Source organism: Coturnix japonica, chromosome Z (assembly GCF_054131305.1).
Source record: "Coturnix japonica strain WE chromosome Z, WE-NBRP24, whole genome shotgun sequence".
Classification (NCBI taxonomy): Eukaryota; Metazoa; Chordata; class Aves; order Galliformes; family Phasianidae; genus Coturnix; species Coturnix japonica.
In genome coordinates this window covers 54,996,096-55,020,377 of record NC_140702.1, presented here as the reverse complement: position 1 = coordinate 55,020,377, position 24,282 = coordinate 54,996,096, and the positions used below count along the sequence as shown (strand labels likewise).

At 39.6% G+C, this 24,282-nt stretch overlaps 2 protein-coding genes across 4 annotated transcripts; both read left to right on the top strand.

The window, feature by feature from the left end:
• Positions 1–15,733: 15,733 nt before the first annotated feature.
• On the top strand, positions 15,734–20,146 carry LOC146754084 (molybdopterin synthase sulfur carrier subunit-like). 3 transcript variants are annotated; one of them, XR_014939370.1, is made up of 5 exons: positions 15,734–15,789; positions 15,952–16,073; positions 18,696–18,842; positions 19,140–19,193; positions 19,937–20,146. XR_014939370.1 is itself a non-coding variant. In XM_085528808.1 (4 exons), exons 1-3 carry the CDS (start codon positions 15,778–15,780, stop codon positions 18,820–18,822), a joined length of 261 nt encoding a protein of 86 aa, XP_085384934.1. In that variant the 5' UTR covers positions 15,734–15,777; the 3' UTR covers positions 18,823–18,842; positions 19,937–20,146. The 3 variants fall into 3 exon arrangements, 2 of the variants coding, with proteins under 2 accessions (XP_085384934.1, XP_085384933.1); XM_085528808.1 differs by lacking the exon at positions 19,140–19,193; XM_085528807.1 differs by lacking the exons at positions 19,140–19,193; positions 19,937–20,146 and adding an exon at positions 18,942–19,103.
• On the top strand, positions 19,937–23,837 carry LOC107305979 (molybdopterin synthase catalytic subunit). The gene is made up of 4 exons (XM_015848700.2): positions 19,937–20,072; positions 20,838–20,991; positions 22,386–22,509; positions 23,734–23,837. Exons 1-4 carry the CDS (start codon positions 19,952–19,954, stop codon positions 23,800–23,802), a joined length of 468 nt encoding a protein of 155 aa, XP_015704186.1. The 5' UTR covers positions 19,937–19,951; the 3' UTR covers positions 23,803–23,837.
• Positions 23,838–24,282: the final 445 nt, after the last annotated feature.

The following is a 24,282-nucleotide window of genomic DNA, read 5'->3' as shown; positions in this document are numbered from 1 at the left end:
TTTTTCTTTTACTTTATTAATGTTGTTTCTCACATCATACAGTCTAAATATTTTGAGAGCTCCTTAGGGATTGACAGAGGGCAATTAATATTCTCTGTTGATATTCTCTATTTCCTGCACTCCTAGAATCTTATCTCTAATCTAGATTAAAGGGATGGGAGAAAGAGAGGAATTCAAGTATTTGGATTAGGATTGAGAATGAAGCTGTTATCAAAGTTGTGCTTGGCTGCTTTGGTTCAGCTTTCTGCAGTGATAGGGACTATTTGAGGACTCTGAATTTGGATCCAGGTTTGGATTCTTTGGAAATAAGACTCTGAAACAGATGAAACAATGAACACAAAAACATATACACTAGTTCAAACTGGACTGGGCTCACCTGTGGTTGCATATTTATAAAATTAATTCAGTATCAGAGCAGGGTTAATGGCGGAATAATTATGGACAAAAATAGACAGTCAGAGTCAAACTAGGAAGCATCTAAGACAAAAAAAAATACTTCATACTACTGATGGATTTGCTTCCTCTTCTACTAGCTATTCTGGCATATAATGTAATGGCATTTATTTCATTATATTTTGTAGATGAAGAAACACATTTTCCAGAAAACAACAAAATTTAAAAAGCCAAAAGATGTTTTCGTGTCTCTAAAGAGAGACATGGTGTCCCTGAATTTGTTCTAAGCAGTTAAAAGGAATGCATCAGATCCACTGAACATGCACGAAGACTTCAGTGAGACAGGCAGAGTCTCAAAGCACTGCAGAACATGCTTTGCAGTCTTTTCTCGAGATGCACCTGATATTTACCAGTAGACAATTATTAAGTACTGGCAAAATGACAGCCAGATGCATGATACTGAGGTACTAAACCAAGAGAGGAAAAAGAAATTCCTACAGAATCCAGAAGAACACATCTGCTGCAGTTTTTCTTTCATTTTCAGTCTGTTTTGCATTTCTTCCTTCTTTGTAGCTTCTTCATGCTTTACTCTTTCTGAAACTCTATGCTAGTTTCTCTTAAAGTCATGGGGGTGGTGGGGTCAAATCCTAATCAGGATGTGAATCTTATGAATAATTTCTGTAGAAATGCTGGACTCTAGCAGAGTGAAGGGGCTGGAGTAACAGGCATTGTGTAGTACAGCTATTTGCTGGCATAGACTCCTGGGGCACTTCAGGTACCTTGTTGTTTGTTCCACCTATATGAAAACGATGGCTTGCACATTACTAGGAAGTACAATGCTGTTGGCACGTGAGAGTTTAAAAACAGAAGAAAGGCTAAACAGGACAGTTCTGAGGGGCTGCTATGAAAATGAAGTTGTTGCATGGACTGTTTAGGACTAAGGTTGGCCCTGTTAGATTTTATGTTGTGGCAGGCTTCATATCACCTAACTCTAGGCAACTGGCCAGGTATCTTAATTAGGAATGTATTCACTGTCAGCTCCCTCCCAGAAGAGGAAAGGGAAAAAGTTTCCAGAGTGTTATTCAGCTCCCTCCTAAATCCCCCACTGAAAATGTCTCTCATTCTTTGAACAGACTATTAAGGTAGCATGGCTAAATGCGCTGCTATCTGAAGTCCTTCTGGCAAACTTGGTACATCAGGCCTTTGCCTTCAGCTTATGTCCCTCAAACCTAAACTTGGCATGAGTAAAACTGAGGCAAGAAAGTGATGCAGCTGAATCCTATGTGATACTTTTTTTTCAGTCAGTAGCATAGTGCATGCAGTTGCATGAGCTGGCACCATGCATTTGCATGTTAGGACATATGGTAACCAGAGACGCCACAGTACTACAGGCAAAAAACGTGCTAGTCTTTGTTTCTTATATCCCCAGGGACTCAGCCAGCAAGAAATAAATCTTGAGAGGTCTGTGAGAAACCCACAGAAATGGGTCAAATAGTGGAACCAGGTCTCCTACCCTACTCTCTGAGGAAGATGTAAAAATAAGGGTATTTTCTGCCTTTGAATAGTTTGCAATGTAATGGGCTGAGAAAAAAAATCCTGAACATTGGGATAGTTCCAGATGTGGATCAGCATTTTGTGGTCTAAGCCCAATACCTGGACAAAATGCAAAAATCTAGACCCTGCCTCAATGGAAGAAAAATGTGAACTTGCTCTTTTCCTTGTCTCAGGGCTGATGGCAAATATTTAATAATACTTGCCACGTGAAACTGCAGTCAGAAAAGCCAGCACACAGAAATATTTTGGAATTCAAACTATTAAGAATAGAACAGAAAAATAGTATGAGTTGGAAGGGATTGTGAAAGGTCATCAAGTCCAACTCCCCTGCAATGAGCAGGGACACTAACAGCCAGATCACATTGCCCAGAGCCCATCCATCCTGACCTTGACTGTCTCCACGGATGGGTTACCCACCAACTCTTTGGGCAACTTGTTCCATTGCTTCACTAAAGAAATGATGACCTCATTTTGAACTCAAGAAAGCATAGATCAGTGTTAACCTCCTTAACGACAATAATGCTAGGTAGCAATAAAGGTGGTTTTTGTGAAAAGAAGTCTACCTTCTATTATTGGTGACCAAGACTATTCTGTTCTTACCTAGTTCCTGAGAATGGTGTCCCACTTTTTAAATATCCATTTAATTTCACACACAGAATCACACACAGAATTATCAAGGTTGGAAAAGACCTAGAAGATCATCTAGTCCAACCATTACCGATACTTCTCAGCTAAATCATATTCCTCAATTTGTAATAATCCTCAGGCTCTCTCATTTTCTCCTCCACAGTCAGCTATTTTATTTTACTGATTAATAAAGGTCTGGGTAGGGGCTGCCAACTTTGAGGAATTAATAAACGTGGTTCTGAGGATGGGGATCCACAGGGAACTAAAGTGTAAGATGAGAAGAAATGGCACTTTCTGTGGAGGTCCTCAGAATAATATATTCTTTGGAGAATCTACATTGCAGGGGACCTTTGGATATATAATCATAGAATCATTTAGGTTGGAAAAGTCCAACTGTCCACCTAACACTAACATGTCTATCATTGTTAGCCTGTGTCCCATAGGGGCATTTACAGCCTCATAAATGCTTCTAGGGTGACAACTACACCACCTCCCTGAGCAGATCACTCCAATGCCTAACCAGCTTTTCTGTGGTGAAGTCCTTCCTGATATGCAGTCTAAGCTGTTCCTAGAGCTACTTGAGGCTCTTACTTCTTTTCCCATCATCTAGTCGGAGAAATCTGGGAACAGAACTACCTTCAGAACAGGCTGCTAAGTGCTTTCCTCAGTCAAGTTTTAAATCCTTCCAAGGATGGGGACTCCATATCCATTCTGGGCAACCAGTTCCAGCCCAGGTTTGTTTGTTTGTTTTGTTATGTTTTTTTTTTGTTTTTTTTTTTTTTTTTAGGAGAAGAATGGGTATTGCTCCACCATACAATTACCTTGAACTAAGACAAGCCTTTTTGCTTCAGAGGCCCTACCCAAATAAAAGTAAAACGAAGTCCAGCCTAGACCTTTCTTAAAAGAGAGGATAAAACAAGACTTTTAAAATAGAAACTTAAGAAATGCCCATAATGGAATTATTCTTCTCCAAATTACTTTTTGGAAAAGTTGCTTTTGGAAGAGTAGCCCCTTCAGAAATTGGTATAACTAGAAATTATGGAGATGATACAGCAAAATTAAAATAAGAGGGGAAGGAAGAAGAGATACTAAGGTCTGTTTTATCTGCATAAATCTCTTGCAGCATAACCTGCATTCTTGTATTTTATGCTCAGTATTGTGTATTGGAATTAGGACAACAAACATTAAAAGAGACGTCATTGCCATCCATGGTGTGTTGAAATTCTGGGAATATTTACTCAAAACAACTACACTGCTGGCAGTTCATTCTGTTTCAAGGTTGACAAAAGTTTCCATGTCTCAAAAACAACAAGGAAAATAAATGATTATTTTAACAGGTCTTGGCTGCAAAGACTCAGAACCATGTAATCATAAGATGTCCCAAGTTGGAAGGGAACCACAATGATCAGTGAGTCCAACCCCTGGCTCTGCAGAGGAACACCCAAAATTCAAACACCATGTCTGAGAGTGTTGTCCAAATGCTACTTGAACTCTGGCAGCTTGGGGCAGTGACTACTGCCCTGGGCAGCCTGTTCCAGGTTCTGACCACCTTCTGGCAAAGAAACCTTTCCTAAACCCCAACTTGACCCTTCCCTGATGCAGCTCCATGCTGTTCCCTCAGGTTCCTTCATTGCCAGCAGGAGTAAAGATCAACACCTGCCACTCCAACTTGGGATGAGACCACTTCATTGTCAGGATTAGTTTAAATCAATTCTGCCACTGAATCAGGAAACTGAAAGTGTTTACAACTACTCTATTCTTTTCCTGTGTTTAAATGTTATATTGACATAATGACCAGCACTGTTAAAGGCAAGACTTATCCAGCCACAAATTTTGCCAATGAAAGGTACTGAACTTGAAATAGTTGCAAAAGGTGTTGCATAATATTTATAAATTCCTACTATGTTCCTGTCAACAAATGTCTCTGTCCCATCAGAGGGACTCTGGTCACCTGGGATTGCTCAGTGAAATGCTGCTAGGATGCCTCATGATCATGCTCAGCTCCAGGGAGTGCAAGAGAATTCTCAAGGGTATTTGTGGATGATGTTTGTGAGCTCCGAGAGAGTTCTGCAGCACTGGTGTTGAGCATACTTGGTGACTCTCTGTCCCAATTTCTCATCTGCAGACAGAATGGTGTCATGTTTGTGTTTTCTCTATGGAAATATACATGCTTTACTTAATGCTGCAGCCAAATACATCAGATTTGTTTGTTTTGTTTTGTTTTTTTCTTACAGCACGTTTGGTAAGTTACTCTTTGGTAACGCTCTTCACTGAGAGAGTGGTCAGGTACTGGAACAGGCTTCCCAGGGCAGAGGTCACAGCTCTGAGCTGCTGGAGTTCAAGAAAGGTTGGGGCACTGCTCTCAGATATATGGGGTTTGGATTTTGGGTAGTCCAGTCTGATTCCAGGAGTTGGACTCACTGATATTTGTGGGTTCTTTCCAACTTGGGCTATCCTATCATTCTATGATTCTAATGCTAACAGAAGGCTTTGTTGGTTGGTATTCCTGTGGTCTCAGTCCCTCTTTCTAGCTTGATGTGATATAATGTTCAAGGACACTGTGATCTATTGCATTTTGGTCTGTATGAAAGTATGAAAGTGTAATTATACAAACTGGTCTTAGAAAGGATACTTACTAGCATTATTTTATACAGTTTTATTGTATGTCATTCTTTCTCTTAGCAATATTATACAAAAATCTCACATGCTTGGAAATACGTCGTTTAAAAGACTGTTATTCTTTTTGATATATATAAAAGTTACTGCTTTTGAACAGAATGCAGTTCCTACAGACTGAAGTAAAATCTGCTTCTGACAATTAACACTACTTTTTTTTTTTTTTTTAATATTCTGAACGTTAAAGGTAAGATACATTCCTCCACATTTAGTAAGCCTCTCTAACAGTAAAACATGCTTGACAGTGTCAATATAGTAGTATTATGTAGGAGTACAGATGTAGAAACAGCAATACTGCAATCTTTGAAAGAAATATATTCTGCTTTCCACCTCAGGTCCTACATTTTGGATATGTTGGTGTATCTTATTCATGTGCTATTACAACATGGCTTCCAGTTCTTTCAAATACTGGTCTTTGAATGCAAGAATATGAATTTTATTTCAGAGCTGCACTACCCTAGCCTTCCAAATAAACCATGGAGAAGAATCTCTACTTGAAAGAGAAAAAAAGACATACAATCTCAAGGTCACAATTCTTTATAGTTTCTATGTATAGATAAAGTGATACTGTGATTTGCAGCAAATACAAATTGCATCAAACTTCACATTTTATCCATTACCACCTGATCACAGGGAGTGGATTTTGCAGATGAAAAAACTAAAAAAGTTGTAAAGCTGAAACAGATACTGAGGAGTTTACAAAAACAGGATTGCCATGTATCCAGAGAGTGAAAAATAGACCAGACCCAATCCACATTTCCTCACTTTACACTACCTATTCACCCACATAAGCTGTACTGTAAAACTAACAATGTCACTGTGTTGAAGATAGTTGAATAGGTGAACTCTTATCCTTTTTGGAGAGAAAAAAGCATTACTATATTAAGCGACAACTTAAAAAAAAAAAAGAAATCACAGATTGCTCCATCCTCTTTCTGTTCCATTTCAAGTGAAAAATCCAAATCCAAATCTCAAATTTACTGACATTATTAGCTACAGGCTTCCACTAACCATGTTAATCCATACGTGGATGAGTGTGTGTATTATTCCAAGTTAGTTATAAAGAGGGTAAAACTGGAAATGACCAGTTTTAAATTGGACTGATGCCAGAGCTATATGAAACTGAGAAACTCCTGGGAATTCGGGAGCAGAGGACTAAAAAGAAGCATTTTCCCTCAGTTCCGAGAAATCTTCCCAAGATGGTTTTAGCAAAGGAGTAGTAGCAACAGAAGCACTGAAGAAAAGAATGATTACCTTGGGGTCAGTGGAGGAGGCTGTGTAGCTTTTGAGCCCATATTAGATTTGTTACAGATCACATTCATTTCCCAGGTCAGAGATCTGAGTCCTGAGCCCAAAGGAAATTCCATATCAATTTCTACTTTGGAGAGTTAACTTTACAGTGAAAGCTTTATTCCAGATTAGTTGAATAATCCACAGCCCCTCAGTTAATGGTAAGAGGTTACTGGATATTCCAGAGATTTCTCCTAATAACTTCAAATATAATTTCTTTAGCTTAAAAAGGTCACTTTTGAGTTTTTAATTTGAAAAGAAAAAAGGAAAGGGAAGGAGAGGAAAGGAAGGGAAAGGAAGGAAAGGAAAAGGTAAAAGAAAAGGGAAAGGAAGGAAAGGAAAAGGTAAAAGAAAAGGGAAGGGAAGGAAGGGAAGGGAAGGGAAGGGAAGGGAAGGGAAGGGAAGGGAAGGGAAGGGAAGGGAAGGGAAGGGAAGGGAAGGGAAGGGAAGGGAAGGGAAGGGAAGGGAAGGGAAGGGAAGGGAAGGGAAGGGAAGGGAAGGGAAGGGAAGGGAAGGGAAGGGAAGGGAAGGGAAGGGGAGTTGACACTTATAGAAAAGGACAACGTTACCTCAAAGACACCACACCTTGATCTTCCCACAGTGACAGTCTGTGTCTAGGGTACAAGCACCTTGACTCATCAGCTCAGCTGATGAGGAGCATGGAGAAGACGACATACATTCAATTTCATTAACTCACACCTTCATTTGTTTGACATCAGCACACTATCTTTAGGCACAAATTTTCAAACTTTTTTGATTCAGTATTGAGAGGACAATTTCATCCTGATATTGGAAAACTAAAGTTCTGAAACCCAGGTTCACATTTATGTTCTTAAATTTATGAATTACTAACAAAAGACTTTATCAGCAGGAATTTCTATTTCCATATCAGTGTAATATTGGCAACCCTCAGTCAGCAGTCCCATGAGCAGTTTATTTTGGCACAAACCCCAGACTGCTGAAACAAATGATCCCACCTTCCCTCTACTTGTTCCCACCCATACCTTGTCTGCTGAGTTGGCATCAACATCCATGCAGCTGCATGGTGAACTGATACTCTTTGCTAAGCTTTTTTTGGCTGGGGCTGGAGGGTTTTCAGCAGCTACCACATTTGATGGTGAGGCTGGCAAAGCTAGCTGAAAGTGCTTACAGGATGAGAAACGCTATGTGTGCACAAATTACAGTAGCAAATGCTTTCACGAGCCTTTTAATACAAGCTCACTAATTGTGCATCAAGTTGATTGGACTGTATCTCCTTGTTAAAACAAAAAGGTTAGTGCTAAGCAGTTACCCACAGTACTTGAAAAGCATTATGAATTTTGACAAGACGTGCAAATTCTTTTGAAAAGATTGTAAATGTCCTCAAGACAGAAAACACACATAACTCTGCAAAACTCAAGCCTACAGATACCACACTCCCAGTATGAAGCAGACAGGGAGTGCTACAAAGTCCAGTCATTTTTACCTCTCATTGTTTAGGCAGATAGGCTTAAGAAGAAGACACAAGGCTACTTAAAGTGGGATCACCTACAGATTCTGACCAGTCAGGAAAACCTGAATTTCAGTAGTGGCTTAACTCAAGTGTCATGTTTAAAAGTAAAGATACATTTTAATCAATACTTAATGACTTTAATCAGCACTTTCCATTTGTATCAGTACTGCACAAAATGATGGAAGGACATCAGCTCTTTAAAAAAGACCCAGGTTCACTATCCTCAGAATATTATAATGTGTGTACCAGCACGGAGTATGGTTCTCTTCAGTCATTGCAAGGGTGGTGAGGAAAGGGTTGCTGCTGTCTTTCCTTCAGACCAAACTTCAAGCATGGGAACAAGAATGCAAGTGTCCCGCTGCTACCTGTGAAAAGTGACTGTGGTTCCCTTGTAGTGCATATAATAGTGAAAACTGAACAGAGCATGGAAGGGAAGAACAGAAACATGCCCTGAGGATGGAATGTAAGGAGAGAAAAATAACCAATAGATGCCCTGAATTAAAAAAGTCACACTATAATTCTGCTTTACATGACATCTGGAAAACATGTGCCATTGCTGCTGTTTGCCCTAATATCTTTATCAAATATATCACTATTTGATCTCCATGGTTGCAATATCTGGTGAGTCATCTGAGTTAAACCACATACAATATTTTAATACTTCTGCTCATGGAAGTGATTTGTTTTGTTTTGTGTGTGTTTTTACTTAATTATTATTTTTCTTTTTGAATAGCATTGCTCCAAATACAGCCCTGGAAAAGTAGAAACCTTTCAGAAAACTTTAGGACTTGTATCACACAAATTTTGTGTTAACACATTTGGATTCAGTTTCTGAAATAGTCAGTTTCAAACAATTTACTCCATTTGTGATTTGAAGTGGTAAGAGAAACTCAATGCATGCAAGATCCAACTTCTCACTGAATATCTATAGAAAGAGAGAACTGCAGAGGGAAATTTGAATTTTCTAGTTACAACTGTAACCATATTAAAGAGTCAGCATTTTCCTATATAGTGACCCTTGTTGTGTCTTCGGTGTATCTATTATATGTTTGCACATGTATAACTAAGCATCTAGACTGCTCCTCTACTTCCTTGCTTTCTCATTATTTTTGTTAGAATATCATTGATAAAATGTTGAACAGATTCAGGGGCTTCCAGAAGCCTGAGTAAGCAGACTGTGCTGGCCCACTGAATAAAGTATCATGCCTTAGTAGTTTTAATTGCCTGGCACATTGGGAGTTGGAGAGGAAATGTGATAGTTCAAGTTCTGTGTTTATGTTGGTGGATGTTCTTGGAGTTCAGCAGGGAAAGGAAGGCAGCAAACTTGGTTCTGAATTCACCTAACCCAGAATTGAGCAACAATAATTGTTTTTTGCATATATATATATATACAAGATTGTAGAACTTCTCTGAATGGAATGGGTGTTGCCTGCATATTTCTGTGGATTTAATAAAAATGAGGATAAAATTTGGGACCTTTATTCTCATTTTAAAGCTAAGAAAGGTTACTAATTCTAAAGAGAGTTTATTTCTGTGTCATTACGTAGCCAGGTTAAAATGGGATTTTAATTTTATTTCATTAAAAACCTTAACATCTTCCCATCTCTATGTGATTACAAGTTTTACTTTAATGTATCTGTTGAATGTAGGATGCAGGGAAATACAAAAATATTTTTTGTCCTGAAATAAGAAAGCATCAAACAATATCTAGGAACTGTAATGTTTAAGACTTCAATCTTCTCTCTACCTTTGTAAGTATAGAGTGATCATTGATTGACATGAACATTTCAGAACCAGATTACACAATGGTCTGAGAATAAGATGTCTGCTGGTGCCCTCATGTGGATGTCTGTGCTTTCATATATGGAAGAAAAAAACTTTTAAGACAAAACAGATGAATAGAAACTTTAGTGGCTTTGTTTTGCACATAGAATTTGGACACCCTTCGGATAGGTTTCACCATTTTTTTGAACTTCAGGCAATCCCATATTAACTGTAAGCAGAACTTCCTACCTGCAAGTCAGGATATAGCATAAAATTCAAAATTCAACTCATTCTTAACTGCATCGTTACAATATCCCTCTCAAAAACTAGTGCTTCATATTAAAATGTGAAAGTGATCAATGTCTGGCTTTCAGAACTAATCACAACATTTTTCCATGTTTAGGAAAAATTTCAACTGAATATTATATTTTCTGAAAAAAATACACTTCTGATCAACATAGAAAGCATTCCATATGTTGACCAACACAGATATACAAGAATACTGATCCAGTTTTCTGTACTGTTTGCATGATGATCAGCATCTACAGATCATCAGAAAGGCTCCTATGTAGGCAGTAAAAAGGCAGATGTGGGAACACGGCACTTTCCACACTGAAGACAACCTTCTAGAGTAAGGGCAGATCCACACCTAGTGTGTCTAATCACATGAGATAGGTATTGTCCATGAAGAACATCTGCTACCAGTGTATCTTTAGAGAGTTCATAAAATTGTTTGCACTTTTGACTCTACTACATAAAAACTCTCAAACTTAAGTTAATCAAGACATGAGCCTAGTGCTTTACATCATCAGCTATATAACCTTTACAGAGAAAGTGTAAAGAAAAGCTTAAAGGCAAAAAAACTGGAACACTTAAAGGATATTGAAAGAATTAATCATTAGGTGCAGAAGCTCAGCTAGACTGGTATTTGCAGAATACCCTGTCATGATTGCACTGTGGGCACTTCCAGAGGTAAGTAAAGGAAGTAATGTTAAATGTTGGATAAAGTTCAATGAAGTTTCAGTTTTCAAGCAAAGAATCTACCGTGTTTATAAAGAATTCATTGGTAGAGTAGCTGCAATCAGTAATTTGATATGACAAGTGTCTACCTCAGAACTCATGTTACGGTTGTGTAAAGATGCTGATTTTATTTTCACAAGTCAGCAATGGATCGGGGCAACTCCAGTGGAACTCCATTGGCTTTAGCAATCTGTATTATGAAATGCACTTTTTCTTGTTCCATGTTTCAGATTCTTACACATTCTAGTAACTAGATGGCCAATAATTTAATCTTGGAATATAAACTAACACAGTATAAATAACCTGCAGGTGTTCCCATCTTCAACATCATTCTGTGCTGGCTCATGTGCAAAAGGACAGAAGAGCTATTCCAGATACTCCAGATCAGAGAATGCAGTGGTGCAATTCTGTACCAGGCACTTTGAAAAATGAGGTTCTCAGGGATAAAACTTGTGTTTTGCACTGGGATTAAAGACTGTCTAAAGAGTTGTTTAGAACAGTTACTATACCACTTAATAGACACACAAAACTTCACAGCTAGCTTGATTTGAATGATGCTGTGTGCACGCTGGTTTAATATAAACTTGCACTACCCTTTGGGCAAAGGAGAGTTTGAAAATTAAAAAATTTATCTCTTTAGGAATACTAAAGCCATCAACAGAAAAGATTTTATACAAAACCTTAAAGACTATGGATTTTTAAAATCTCATTAAAGAAGTTACATATTTTACTTAGTGCTGTTACTCAATGAAAATAAAAAAGAATTTCATATAGAAAAAAAAAAATTGCCTTAAATGAGACAGTTGAACAGAAAGACTTGTGTGTCTATGAACTATGAAGCAGTTCCAGACTGCTTATACTCTGCCTTAAAGCTGTGTATTTTTCTCTACTTATGCAATGCATTTATATTGGAAGGCCCTCTTAAAACTGGGTGATCTATTGGTTTAGGGAGCTAAAGATTGATTCCAGATGTGGTCATGCTACTCTAGCCCTTCAGAAAGTAACTACTGCACCATCTGTTTTGTAATAGACAATTTCAAAGAGTGCCAAGGGGGATGTTAAAGACATTGGTCAAATGGCCACATATACCTCACACACAGGAATTCTAGAGGTCACGGCGCCTCAGAAAGATTCATATTTTCACTTCCCCACCCCTCCCCATTCTTCCAACATGTAAACTGAAGGAACAGCTCTCTTTCCTCCACAAATAGGAAGGAAATGTTTTCCAGATTATTAGCAGTGTTGACACATCTGAAGCCAAATTCAGACCTAAATTCAGTGGAATGACTGGAATTCATGGTGACATATCTCTTATACCTGCCTCTTTTTGGGGTCCTTGTAGGTTATTCCAAACAGCTTTGTTTTGTTTTAAATGAACTCAGTAGCAGGAGGTTAATGATAAACTGACTAAATCTGGCTGGGGGCCCAAGATAGATGAAGGGTACAACAAGTAATGAAGGGTTATTCCAGATCATGATAATTCTCCCTGGTTATTTCAGGAAGCGTGAAGTAGAGCAGTTGTGTCCATTTTTTTAAGCTACAGCGTTATGCATCAATAACTAAATCTCTGGTATATACCACAGATGCACTCACGTATAGCTAAATACATCACAACAGTAAAATAGGAATAAGAGAAGTTCTCTCAACACTTCCTAAGTATAGATTTGAACTTAGCAGCGGTAACTCACAATCTATACAAATAGCCCTGCAAAACGGTCTAAAATGAAAACAAAATGAAACAGAAGATAGACCATATGTTAGACAATCACAGTTCTGTACAGTCACTTTTGTTGCAGTGACACTAAGTAAATCACTGGTAAAAAGAAATTAATAAAATTAACAGTATGTCAACAGTTCATTCCTCCTAGGGTTTCTCAACATGCCCAGGCAGGTTCTATTGCAAATTCTGTAATGAATTGTTACAAAAATAGCTTAGGACTTGCATACTGGTGTTCCTATTTCAGTTTCATTCACTCTGCTGTGTTTGTCTCAATTCAACAGCTCAGTACAAAATCAGCACCTTAAACTGTAAGCCTAGTGCCTGAATAAGTTTCAAAGTAAGGCAGGAAAAGAATAAATTAACAGGAACAGCAGTTCCACAGCATTTGCCCCTCCTTGATATTGTTTGAATTTGAAAGACAGTTTCTACTGCAGTGGTGTAAGGGAATTCTGTACAGGAAGATTTGCACTTTTTCAGTATTAAAAGGTACTAAATAAAGAAAGGTTGGAAAATGGAATAGGAAATATCTGCTTTGGAGGTCCTTATCACAGCCTTTAAAATATCACTTTGAAGTATCATCTAAGATGCTAATATACATGTGGATGTGGGAGGATGCACACACACCTGTTCACAAAAGCAAAAACCACATCTCAGGACAAGATTTAATTTAAAATATTAGCGTCAATAAATGACACTTAGAAGTAACCATTACATTCTGCAGTGTCTCAGGAAGAAAATGGCACCTGAAACAAGGATCCAAAATAGACAATATGTTAGGGGAAAAATGATGTGGACAGATTATAGGAGTCATAAAGAAAGGACGGTTTTCAAAATCCCAGCATTTACAGAGCTAATGTGTTTAATCTAGGTCTTTAGAAAGATCTCTAATTTTGTTTTACATAGTTACCCATAGTCGCAAAAAAACAAGAAGAAGAACTAAAAAAGTCAAACAAAAAAGTAGCAATCTCAATAAATGTCACTTTTCAAATCCAATAAACTGTTTTTAAGTCTAATGTTCTTGGAAGAAAAAAAACCTCCAGAACTAAGAGGTATTTATGGACAGTTTTTGTTGGACAATGATGATACACCTCAGTTTTTCTTAAAACCTGTTAACTTCTTTTGTTGGTCCTAGAATACAGTGAATGCAACATGTCCTTTTGTACTCCTGTGCAGCCTAGGCCAAATTCTGCCTTTGAGTCACGCAACACAGAGCTAAGGACTGAGCCATTCTTTCAAGCAAGCTCAAAAAGTGGCTTTGGCAATTCATTAGCTGGAACACAAGGAAAATCCAGAAACATGCAATCTGTAACTAACTGCTCTGTCCTTATTCCATAGTGGACCTTACTCCAAATCCATCTCCAGCTCTAAGAATAAATCATTCAGAGCTTACTGTTTTGTGAACTGAGATGCTAATTTGCTCCAGCTGAGCCCATCTACTCATCTGCTTGACTATGAGGACAGGACATCCATGACACTTCTTTTGCACTGGAAAAATGTGCCAGACACTTGCTAACCATTGGCTAGGTTGTGCACACCTTGTCAGAATTATCTGTTTTGTTTAAGATGTAAAGATCCAATATTACGCAGCCCAGATAAAAAAGCAAGCCTTTTATTTACTTGACACATGCAGAGTTCAGTTTGTAACAGTAGTTAATCACTCACAAGCAAAAGAATAGAGCTTTAAAAAATAACACATTTGTTCCTTACCGCAGAGAATTAAGACATGGTGTACTGTTTAAGAAGTACAAGATGCATACTCTGTGGGTTCAGTTGTGTTTCTGCTGCACATCTTTTTGAAAAGCTTTGTTATCACAGTAACTTTCATTGCACAGTAGGAAACTGCGCTACTGCTCTCTCTTTATAAGCTGGTGCCAAGAATTATATATAGGAAGGTCTGTTCCCATTCTCTGTGATCTTGAATGATAGGACACTATTTATTTTATTATTATTATTATTATTATTATTATTTTTTTTTTTTTTCTTTGTAGCTAGCCAGGATGTCACCACCTGCCCAGACTGCAGATACCTGTTGGCACACAGCAAGCTCCATGTCATCACCAGCAGTTACAGATTTCCCTGTTTGGTGTGATGGGATAAGAAGTTGCTTGCCAGCCAGTGGGTTACAAGTGTGGTCTGATAAGTACAGAAATAACACTGACTGCAGGAACTGGGGGCACAGCTGCACTACTAGAACCACTGCCAAGGTCTCCCTGTCATGTATCCTGCTGTGCTGTCCTCTGCTCCCCAACTGCTCATCACCAGCTCACATTCCTCCCAGAAGAGCAATGGCTGAAGGCCCACAGCTGTCCACAGAGAAGCAGGTGATATGGGGAGACAGGTGATACTGTGCCACTGAATCACAGAATCACAGAATGACCCGGGTTGGAAGGGACCTCAAGGATCATGTAGTTCCAACCCCCCTGCCTGGCAGGGCCACCAAACATACACCTTTACTATATCAGGTTGCCCAGGGCCCCGTCCAACCTGGTCTTGAACATCTCCAAGAACGGGGCATCCACAACCTCCCTGGGCAGCCTGTTCCAGGGCCTAACCACTCTCCTAGTAAAGAACTTCCCCCTAACATCCAACCTAAATCTTCCCTCATTTAACTTAAAACCATTTCCCCTAGTCCTGCTATTGTCAGCCCTTTCGAAGAGTTTACTCCCCTCCTGGGAGTAAGTTCCCTTCAGGTACTGAAAGGCTGCAATGAGGTCACCCCGCAACCTTCTCCAGGCTTAACAAACCCAACTCCCTCAGCCTGTCCTCATAGGGGAGGTGCTCCAGCTCCCTGATCATCTTCGTGGCCCTACTCTGGACCCTTTCCAAAATTCACTGAAACCTTTGTACTCCTGAAAGGTTTTAACAATGTTTTAATAGATTTTGGGCTTTGTAATATTAGGTATACCTATGACACATGTGTGACGTATGACAAGTTCCATGCACTGAACATCTGCAACCACTTGTAGAAAACAGTCTTGCTTTGCAAAGGCTGCACCCATCTCAAAATCTGCTTTTTAAAGATCTGTTCCGAGAGCTACAGGCCTTCCCAAACCGGGCTCCCCTAAACGCAGCCCTGCCTAACACCGCTACGCAGAGCCCACAGCCGGTAAGGCCCAGCCCTGCCCAACGCCTGGGGCCGGCACCGGGGCCGCGCCGCAGCCGCAGGCCGCAAGGGGCGGGCCAGGTCCGGGCGCGGAGGCCGCCGGGAGGCCGAGGGTGCCCGGCTGGGGACGGCGGCTCCATGAGCAGCCAGGTGAGTGCTGCGGGGTGCGGGGCGACAGGGCCTCGGGCACCCGACTGGTCTCCAGCCGGGGCCTTCTCTGTCCCCGCGGTAGCAGCGTCTCGCGGAGCCGCCTGCAGTAGGCGCGGGTCCACGCTCGCCTATAGAAACGTCCCTTCCCCCTGTCGTCCCCAGGTCACCGTGCTGTACTTTGCCAGGAGCGCGGAGCTGGCGGGGCTGCGCTCCGAGAGTGTCTGCGTGCCGCAGCGGATCACCTCCCTGCAGCTCTGGGAAGAGATTGTTAAGATTCATCCCAGGTATCGGGGAAGGCGCTGCATACAGGCGGTGCATACAGCCTAACGTTCTTGGGGTGGTGGATCTTTATTTTATTTTACTTTGAGAAGCAAAGTGGCTCGAGCTACAAGGCGCAGCAGCAGTTTGGTATAATAACAGCAGTGAGCTTATCTTCATGCTGTAAACTCCAGTGAGCGTTTTGGCTGTGAGCCAGTTGCAAATACTGTGGCTTTACGTCTACACTAAAAAGGCTAAATCCAGTAAACTTACCCCACAGCTGGGTTTCAGAGAGGTCTAAGACTTGCATCCTGTTGTCCAAGAGAGCCTCTGTGGAGTCATTCTGCCTAAAGAAAGAAAGCGTCATCTGTCGGAATGTCTGCAGGGAAGGCCAGGTGTCCCAGGAAGGGATCTGGCCCAACCACAGCAGTAAAATAAGTTCTGATCGTAAGCAGGTGTTAATGAACTAACTACAATTAGTTACCTCTAACTGTACTCTGGGCTGTAATAGGAGTTAATGGCAGTCTCTGGAAGGCTGGTGAAGAAGGGAACTGAGGCCCTTGCCCAAGCTTCCTACCCAACAACCTTTACACAAGAAATAGGCTCAGCTGTTTTCCCCTTTTGGTTGGGGAAAAAAGGGCACTCTTGATTGCATTTCACAGGGAGTCTTGTCCTGTTTTTTGGGGGTGGCAGCAGGAGTGCTCTCATTGGTTAAGTTTGAGGAGTGTGCTGGGGCCTGCTAACAATAAATCAGATGCATAAAGCTGTAGCATCATTTGGTCAAAAAGAGTAAAAATATAAGGCATAACAGAGGTTAGGATTTAGTGCTGAATGCATCAGGATTTCCATAGTTTTAGCTGTTCCAAAGTCTTCCTTTATGCTCAGCACTTCTGTGCTCAAGCTCAAAGGTTATGAGAGAAAAAAAAAAAAAAAGAAAATTTAGCAATACCAACTGTTTCTGAAGTAGAAGCTCTAACTGAGTTTTATTGGAGGAAGCAGTAAGGAATGGGTGTATTTTACATTGCAACATATTATTCTTTAGGTATCAGAAGCAGTAGCACCTTTGATGGTTTACCATAGTTCATCAGCTTCACCCTGTTGTGAAAGAGGACTACATTTTGTATGTGCACATGCACTTCACAGTGGCCTTCTTGGAAAATGCTTCTGTTCCTGGCTTTTCTGGAAAAACTCAACATAATTGTAGGACACTGACCACAGATTTCTATTCACATTGCTAATGGATATTCAAACTGCAACTTGAGCATGCTTGACAATGCTCTTCTGTTCCACCCGTTTTCCCCAATGAATTAACTTGCAAGTGACATTAATTAGAACCCATCCCTTTAATGGACACTTCAGTTCCGTAGTTGTAGTCTGTTGTTTAGTGACTTGCCTTACTTTCGTACAGTCCCTCCCTTCAGTGTTTCCTCCAAGTCAGTGCTACTGATTGTTGCTCAGACAGTGCCTTGCCTACTTTTGTCTAGCAGGCTGGTAGGAAATAAGTTGAATTTTACATGTATGCTTTTGGCATGCCTGCTTGTTTCTAGGCAATGCAGCTCTCCACTGTCTGTGCCAGATTCTGTACTCTCAAACAATACAGTTATTATGCTTCATCTGCTGAAGTAAAATGTTGGCATGATTTTCTGGTGTCTCAATGGTGCTGTCCTCATACTCTCTGTGTGACTGTGCTTTGTTGTGAAAGCAAACCCTTATTCCATGGTATCCAGAGCTGTAGACTCTCACACCAACATCTCACAGATGTGAAGGCCAACAGATATACACAGAATCTGCAGAAAAACAGATCCTGTCTGCCTTCTTAGCAATGTTGTCACCCTTGTTTGTAGCAGACTTCAGATCTGTAAGTACAAAAGACCAAAAGCTTTTTTGAGGTTAAACTACAAGAGAAACACTGAGTCTTCATGAGATCTTAAAAAACAAAAAGTGTTGAGGGATGGTCTTTTTGACAAAATTGCTGTGCAGTGCAGCCACACAGAACTGGGGGAACATTTTCTTTTAATCCTATATCAGATAGTTTGTATGCTCTTGAGTTACCTAGTTAATTAGAAGCTTCTGAAGTGAGTCCAGCTTATGTTGGTTGATTCTTGACAAAATCCAGTGACAAACCCTGACTTTTGAAAATTATACTTAATCAATTTCTCCATAGCTCCAAGAAAAAAATTAATGAGCAGGAGGTGGGTGCTTATAATATATGGTGTTTTTTCTCTGGAGGCAGTGACAGGACCTGAGAGAACTGGCATGAAACTGTGACAGAGGATGTTCGTATTGGGAAAAGCTTCTTCCTGGAGAGGGTGGTTGGGTACTGGAGCAGGATACCCAGTGAGGTCATTGTAGCACTGAGCTTGCTGTAGTTTGAGAAGCATCTGGACAATGCACTCAGTCACATGGTCTGATTTTTGGGTGATCTTACTTGGAGCTAGGAGTTGGACTTGATGATTCTTATCGATCCAATCTAACTCAGGATATTCTATGATCCTATGATTTTTAGAATTAGAAGAGAGTTACCTAAATCTCAGCAGCATTTACCTCAGCTGCCCTAGTGTGTGTATCAGTTTGTTGTTTAATGAAGTCTCATGGTTGAATGTAAACACTATTTAGAAACCTGTCTGTGTTCTCTCCAATCCCCTCAGGCTTGCTGTCATCCGGGATCAAGTGGTTTTTGCTGTTCAGCAGGAGTACGTGCTTCTTGGAGATCAGCTTCTGGTCCTGCAGACAGGAGACGAAGTTGCCATCATCCCGCCAATTAGTGGAGGCTGAACCTGTGCAAGCTCTGTTAGGTAGGTATCACTTCTTGCTTCACATCCTGTGGAGGATCATCCTATGTTAAATTATCTGATGGATTCTGTACAGTCTTCCTATAATATTTTTCTGTTTAGATCCTGAGATCTGGTGTGCAGTTATCCCCGTCTACATCTGGTACTCTTTGGAGAGAGCATAAGTTGTGTTTCCTGCTGGAGAGAATTGTTGTGCTGACCAGAAATTATAAGCTGTTGCTTGAATAAACGATTAGCGCACATAAGTAAATGGAATCAAATTGACAATGAGGTCAGGCATTGTTTTTTTTTTTTTTTTAGGTTTTATTATGCTTTGGTAGTTTCTTTCTGGCTGTCAGTAGATATCCAGCTTGCGTAAGTAAGAAGATAATGAAAAATGTCCTGCCACTTTTTAACAGATAGGATGATACAGAAGAAGAATTAATTGATGATTTAAAACAACAACAACAACAAAAATTCATTTTTTTCTTTTTTCTTTTTTGCTGTCAAGTGGTCAAGTGTCCCTAGCACAGATTCGTGCTTTCCAGTGTAGCTTATTCTACTGTTGCTTCTCAGTCCACTTATATTCCTCTTCATTCTATAGATGAACTGGTAACTGATGTCTACACAAAACATTTAGAAGTGGCACTAGTGCCATTGAAACAGGCTGATAGGATGAAAACTTGGATGTCCTGGAGAGCATATTAAACTTTGAATTAATTGCAAAAATCTCTAGTTTAAACTGTGATTGATTATAGGATAAGACTGAAAGAATAGGCTGACAGGGTTACCACAAATTTGCTAACAAGTGGTTTGTGCTTGTAGATTGTGCTGTTGAGCTGAACCTTGAACTAGTTTTTGTTTTGTCCTAATGCACCAGACTTTCCTGCAAGGCAGGAGCCCATCTGCATTAGAAAGAGATCTTCCCATGGTATTTGCACTTAATATTCTCTCAGCAAGTCTGCTGAGAAGTGAATTTGCCATGAGGACTGGTCTCTTGGGATGAGTAAGAAGATTGTACATGTTTTCTGAATAATTTGGGGCATCAGTATGGGATAAAAGGCAGTTGGCAAATGTTAGTACTGCCAAAAACAACTACAGAATCTGTTTGGTTTTAGCCCTTCTAGGGAGCCATGGATGAAAGAGAGGATGTGCCAAAAGATTTTATCAAGCTCAAGTCTGAAAAGCTGTCTGTAGATGAAGTGTCAGAACTGGTCATTTCACCATGCTGTGGGGCAGTGTCTCTGTTCATTGGTGAGTTTAATGTTTCAGAGCTGGATCTCTGGATGTGTTAATAGTCTAATAAATGGAACCCAGCTTGTCCCACACCCCAAACTCGTGCTTCTCAAATAAATAAATTTCTGGACTGAGCCCAGGACATTTAGAAGACTCATTCGGAATTATTTAGAACAAGACCACGGCAACTCTTAAACAGTTGCATTGCAACTGAGTGGTGAGAAGCTTCCCTGCTGGTGTGGCTGTGCTAGGACTGAACGGAACAGTAGTGCTGGAAGACAGTCCTGCTTGTAAGTTACTCTACTGTTCCCCTGGTCAGAGTTTATTCAAGGTGGAAAGTAGAGGTTCTGCAATAAAACACAAGTACTCACCTGTGTGAAAACTTCTGCAATTCAGAAATTGGTTGAAGAAAAAGTCTTGTTCTACCAATGGGCTGGTGCAGGTTGAGTCTGCTGGCTCCAACGTGAGTTTAAAATACATGGTATGAATCTTCAAACCCTTTCTTTGCTCAAACTTGAGTACCTGTGGGCTTCTGAGTACTAAGCACTTAAATTAACATAAAAGATGTTCCAGCTTTGAGCATTACAGACAGTGTATTTTTGTAATCTCTACGCTGAATTATTCCTCGTATATTAAAGATTTCTCTTGTTTGAAGAATCTCCTTACATAGCCTTAACTAGAGGAAGTCATTTGTGTTTCGAGTACTATCCTTGGCCTCAGAGGGAGGTCCTGAGTTTTACTCTTTTCACTCTTGCTTTCTTTTTATAACTTATTTGTGTTTAGGTACTACGAGAAATAATTTTGAAGGGAAAAAAGTGGTTCGCTTAGAGTATGAAGCATATACTTCAATGGCAGAGATGGAAATAAAGAAAATCTGCAGAGATGTTAGACAGAAGTGGCCATCAGTCAGACATATTGCGATGCATCACAGACTTGGGTATGTATAAATAGACCACATTATTCTTCAAATGGTATATTAATCCTTGTGTGATGCTTACGTACTTGAAGGTTATGCAGGAGTCTATGAAAACTGTAGTGCATCAAAGCTTGCTACTGTATCATGCTGTCAGTAAGGAACTATGTTTCAGAAATAAAGTCTTATTTTTCAAAATATTTATTTAGTAGTATTTGCTGGAATCTACATTAAGTCATCAGGAACCTCTGTCCTATTGTAATGGTTTAAGAGTGGGGAAAAGAGATCAAGATTTCCTTGCAGGAAAAGGCCATTATGTTTGTGAAGTTCTCTTCCACTTCTGCAAAATGTCGCTTCTTTTTTTCTGTCAGATCTAAGTAATGGAACTTAAGATGTTAGAATATGAAGTTGAAAGAGAGGCATGGTAATTGCCAGTCATGCTTGTAAGAATATCTCTTATTCCTTGCATTGGATACACATTTTTTTATTGGATGTAAACCAGTGAATGGTTTAACATAGTCCTAAGCCCTCAATGTTCATCAGATTTCTGGCTGAAATTTGCAGGATTTGTGTTGTGTGTTGCAAATATTTGTTTCTTTCCCACCCCCTTGCCCAACAGGAAGAACTTTGAACGTGATCACAAAGGTTAATATTAACTCTGAGGGGTAGTTTCTTTGGATTTCTTCTATAGTCAACAGAGAGAGAAATTAATTCTCTTTGAATAGCAACTCAGAGTACTGAAGCTTAGATTTTTTCTGAGCTGTTTGCTAATGGAGTCTTACTATGTAGGAAGGGTTGGGAGGCAGCTTTTGGAAATAGTGACCTTGTGAGGGGTAGTATAAAACTTTGTGCAACATCTGTTAGCTTGGCTTGGTAAGAATGACCCACCAAATAGGAAAAGAAACTTGCTTTGTAGTCAACATTTGATAAAACTAAAATTTTGTTGCAAAATCTGTTTACTTTGAGATGCATAATATCTTTTTTTCACATATCGTCTCAGTTTGCATAAGAATCTCTGGGATTTTTGGTTAGCTTCCTGTTCCAGACCAGTTATTGTTCATTATTGAGCACAGTTTCCAGAGAGCTTCCTTTGTTGCAAGATAGTAATTTTCATCTTCTAATTCCATAGACTTATTTTTTAAAAAAGAAGAAGGAGTAGGGAAAAAAAAAAAAAAAAAGCCTATGACTGGTGGTTTTATTTATTTTAAAACATGGAATTCCTACATCTGATGCTGATTTTGGTTGTGGTTTTCTTTCTGTTTAAATGTGCATAAGCTTTTGGACATGGCTTGACACTTACTCAGTGTGAATGAGTCAGGAGAGCATGTGGCCAGAATAATAGTGTGCCATGGCTACAACTTTTGGGCACTCTAGATGTTAAGCATTAGCTAAAGCTTCTGTTGTTCCTCTCTCTCTAGAGTGGTTCCAGTAACAGAGGCAAGTGTAATGATTGCAGTCTCATCGCCACACAGAGCAGAATCCCTTGAAGCTGTAACATACTGCATCAACACTTTAAAAGCGTTTGTCCCAATATGGAAAAAGGTATGTCTGGGACAAATTTGGTTCTAGCCTGTACAAGGATCTTAGATAGCTGGACTGGAGGCTGCTGCTGGCTCTTAGGGAAGGAGCTGTACTGTTATGAGCAGCAGTTGCTTCTAAAGAGATAATTTCTGCTAGCACCATTGAATTTACTTTAATGCAACCAGGCCTGTATATGGCATTCAGGCACTGGGAAGACCCTCCCTTGCTTATGCCTTCCAGCTGCACTTCCTCTCAACACCTTCCTGGGGTCAGAGTGGAGGATTCTTGAGCTCATCTCTTCTGAGTGGCAACGTTCAGTTCAGCATAGATTAGTGGAAGAACTTAGAATGTGTCTCTTGGATGCCATTGCAGTTTGTAAAAGCAGTATTTCTTTCTATTTTTCTCTCATCTTTATGGCTGTTCATAAGCACAAAGCATTATGCAGCAGTACGCATACACACGGTAACAGCACACAGTGAAGGACTATTCAGTGGTCCCAAAGCTTATATGGAGATACAATGTGTGTAAAAGTGCAGCCTAAGTCTAGAAGGAGCCATGTTGCATAACCACAGCAATGCCTGCAATTAATGAACGTTACCTCTGTCTTCTCTTGCAGACCAAACTTGACATGTAGTAACAGTAGTTCTCTGACTTGTTGCTCAGTGTAGAGCACTGTCTTAAGCATCATTGCTTTTCTGACATTTCCTTGAGGAGAATGAAGTTTTATGATTCCAGAAAGAATAATTGGACTCACAATCTTGCTGAATTTGCTACTTGGGACTGGGCTGCTATTGTGTAGTCCAGTCTGTCCTAAAGATGTGATACTGTATTTTTACTATTGCTGTCACTTTTTTTTAAAAACAAACAAACAAACAAAAAAAAAAACCTGACATTTTCTAAACATTTAAATACTCTAATTCCTAAAAATGATGGTAGTGTTTAGAACACAAGTGCTATGTACTATACAGCTTCTGCATCCTTTCTTCTAGATTTGTTTCCTTAAGTGACTTCAGCATAGATGAGGCCTTCTAAATGTAATGTGTTCAGCTCCAGGTTCAGCATCTGCCTACATGTAAGTCAGTGTTTTCTAAAGATGACCCCCCTTTTCTGGTTGCCAGCTAAGTGCAGTGTAGTCCTGACATGGTCAGCAAATAATAGCAAGATGACTGTTGAGGTGTTGTCCTGGCTTGTGACTGTATGAAGCAGACTCCTACAATATTTCCCTTTCTTTGTTTGTATTCACAGGAGATTTATGAAGATGAGTATTCTTGGAAAGAAAACAAGGAATGCTTTTGGACAAATTCAGAAAAATGACTGTACTCTTATAAATAAAGTGTTATTGCACCTAATGAGCATTCTGCTTTAGCTTTGAGTTGTTCTTACATAAAATCTATATGATTTTAAGTAGTTGTAATGGGCATTTCAGTCTCAATAATATATTTAGGACTGTATGACATTAATGAGCAATAGCTGGGATTTTCAAGTCCTTTGAAATAATCTTTCTGTAGTTTTTAACATGGAGTCAGTTATTAAAACTATCTTTCCTAAGATTCATGGTTGCAAGACATTTAGTCCTCAGTGATATATACTGTTTTAGTGCTTCTGTGTTTGTAGTCTTTGTTTGCTGTTTTAATGGGAGGTTACAACAAGACAATTGGAATTTTTTTTTTAAGTCTTAAAAAATAATCCTGATTTTAATTTTATATGAATGAGTCAGTTTGCACACTTTATGCTATTTTGACATTCTTGCAACATGAAAGCATCTTGAAGTAGGTTAACAGTTTTTTCTTCTCT

What these genes read in the sequence shown, in the direction of transcription:
- LOC107305979 (XM_015848700.2), top strand. Translation starts at nt 19,952, where the DNA reads ATGGATGAAAGAGAGGATGTGCCAAAAGATTTTATCAAGCTCAAGTCT. An exon ending in GGCAGTGTCTCTGTTCATTG is followed by an intron (nt 20,073 to 20,837) that starts GTGAGTTTAATG and finishes ATTTGTGTTTAG; the next exon opens with GTACTACGAGAAATAATTTT. An exon ending in GCGATGCATCACAGACTTGG is followed by an intron (nt 20,992 to 22,385) that starts GTATGTATAAAT and finishes CTCTCTCTCTAG; the next exon opens with AGTGGTTCCAGTAACAGAGG.
- LOC146754084 (XM_085528808.1), top strand. An exon ending in ATTGTTAAGATTCATCCCAG is followed by an intron (nt 16,074 to 18,695) that starts GTATCGGGGAAG and finishes CAATCCCCTCAG; the next exon opens with GCTTGCTGTCATCCGGGATC.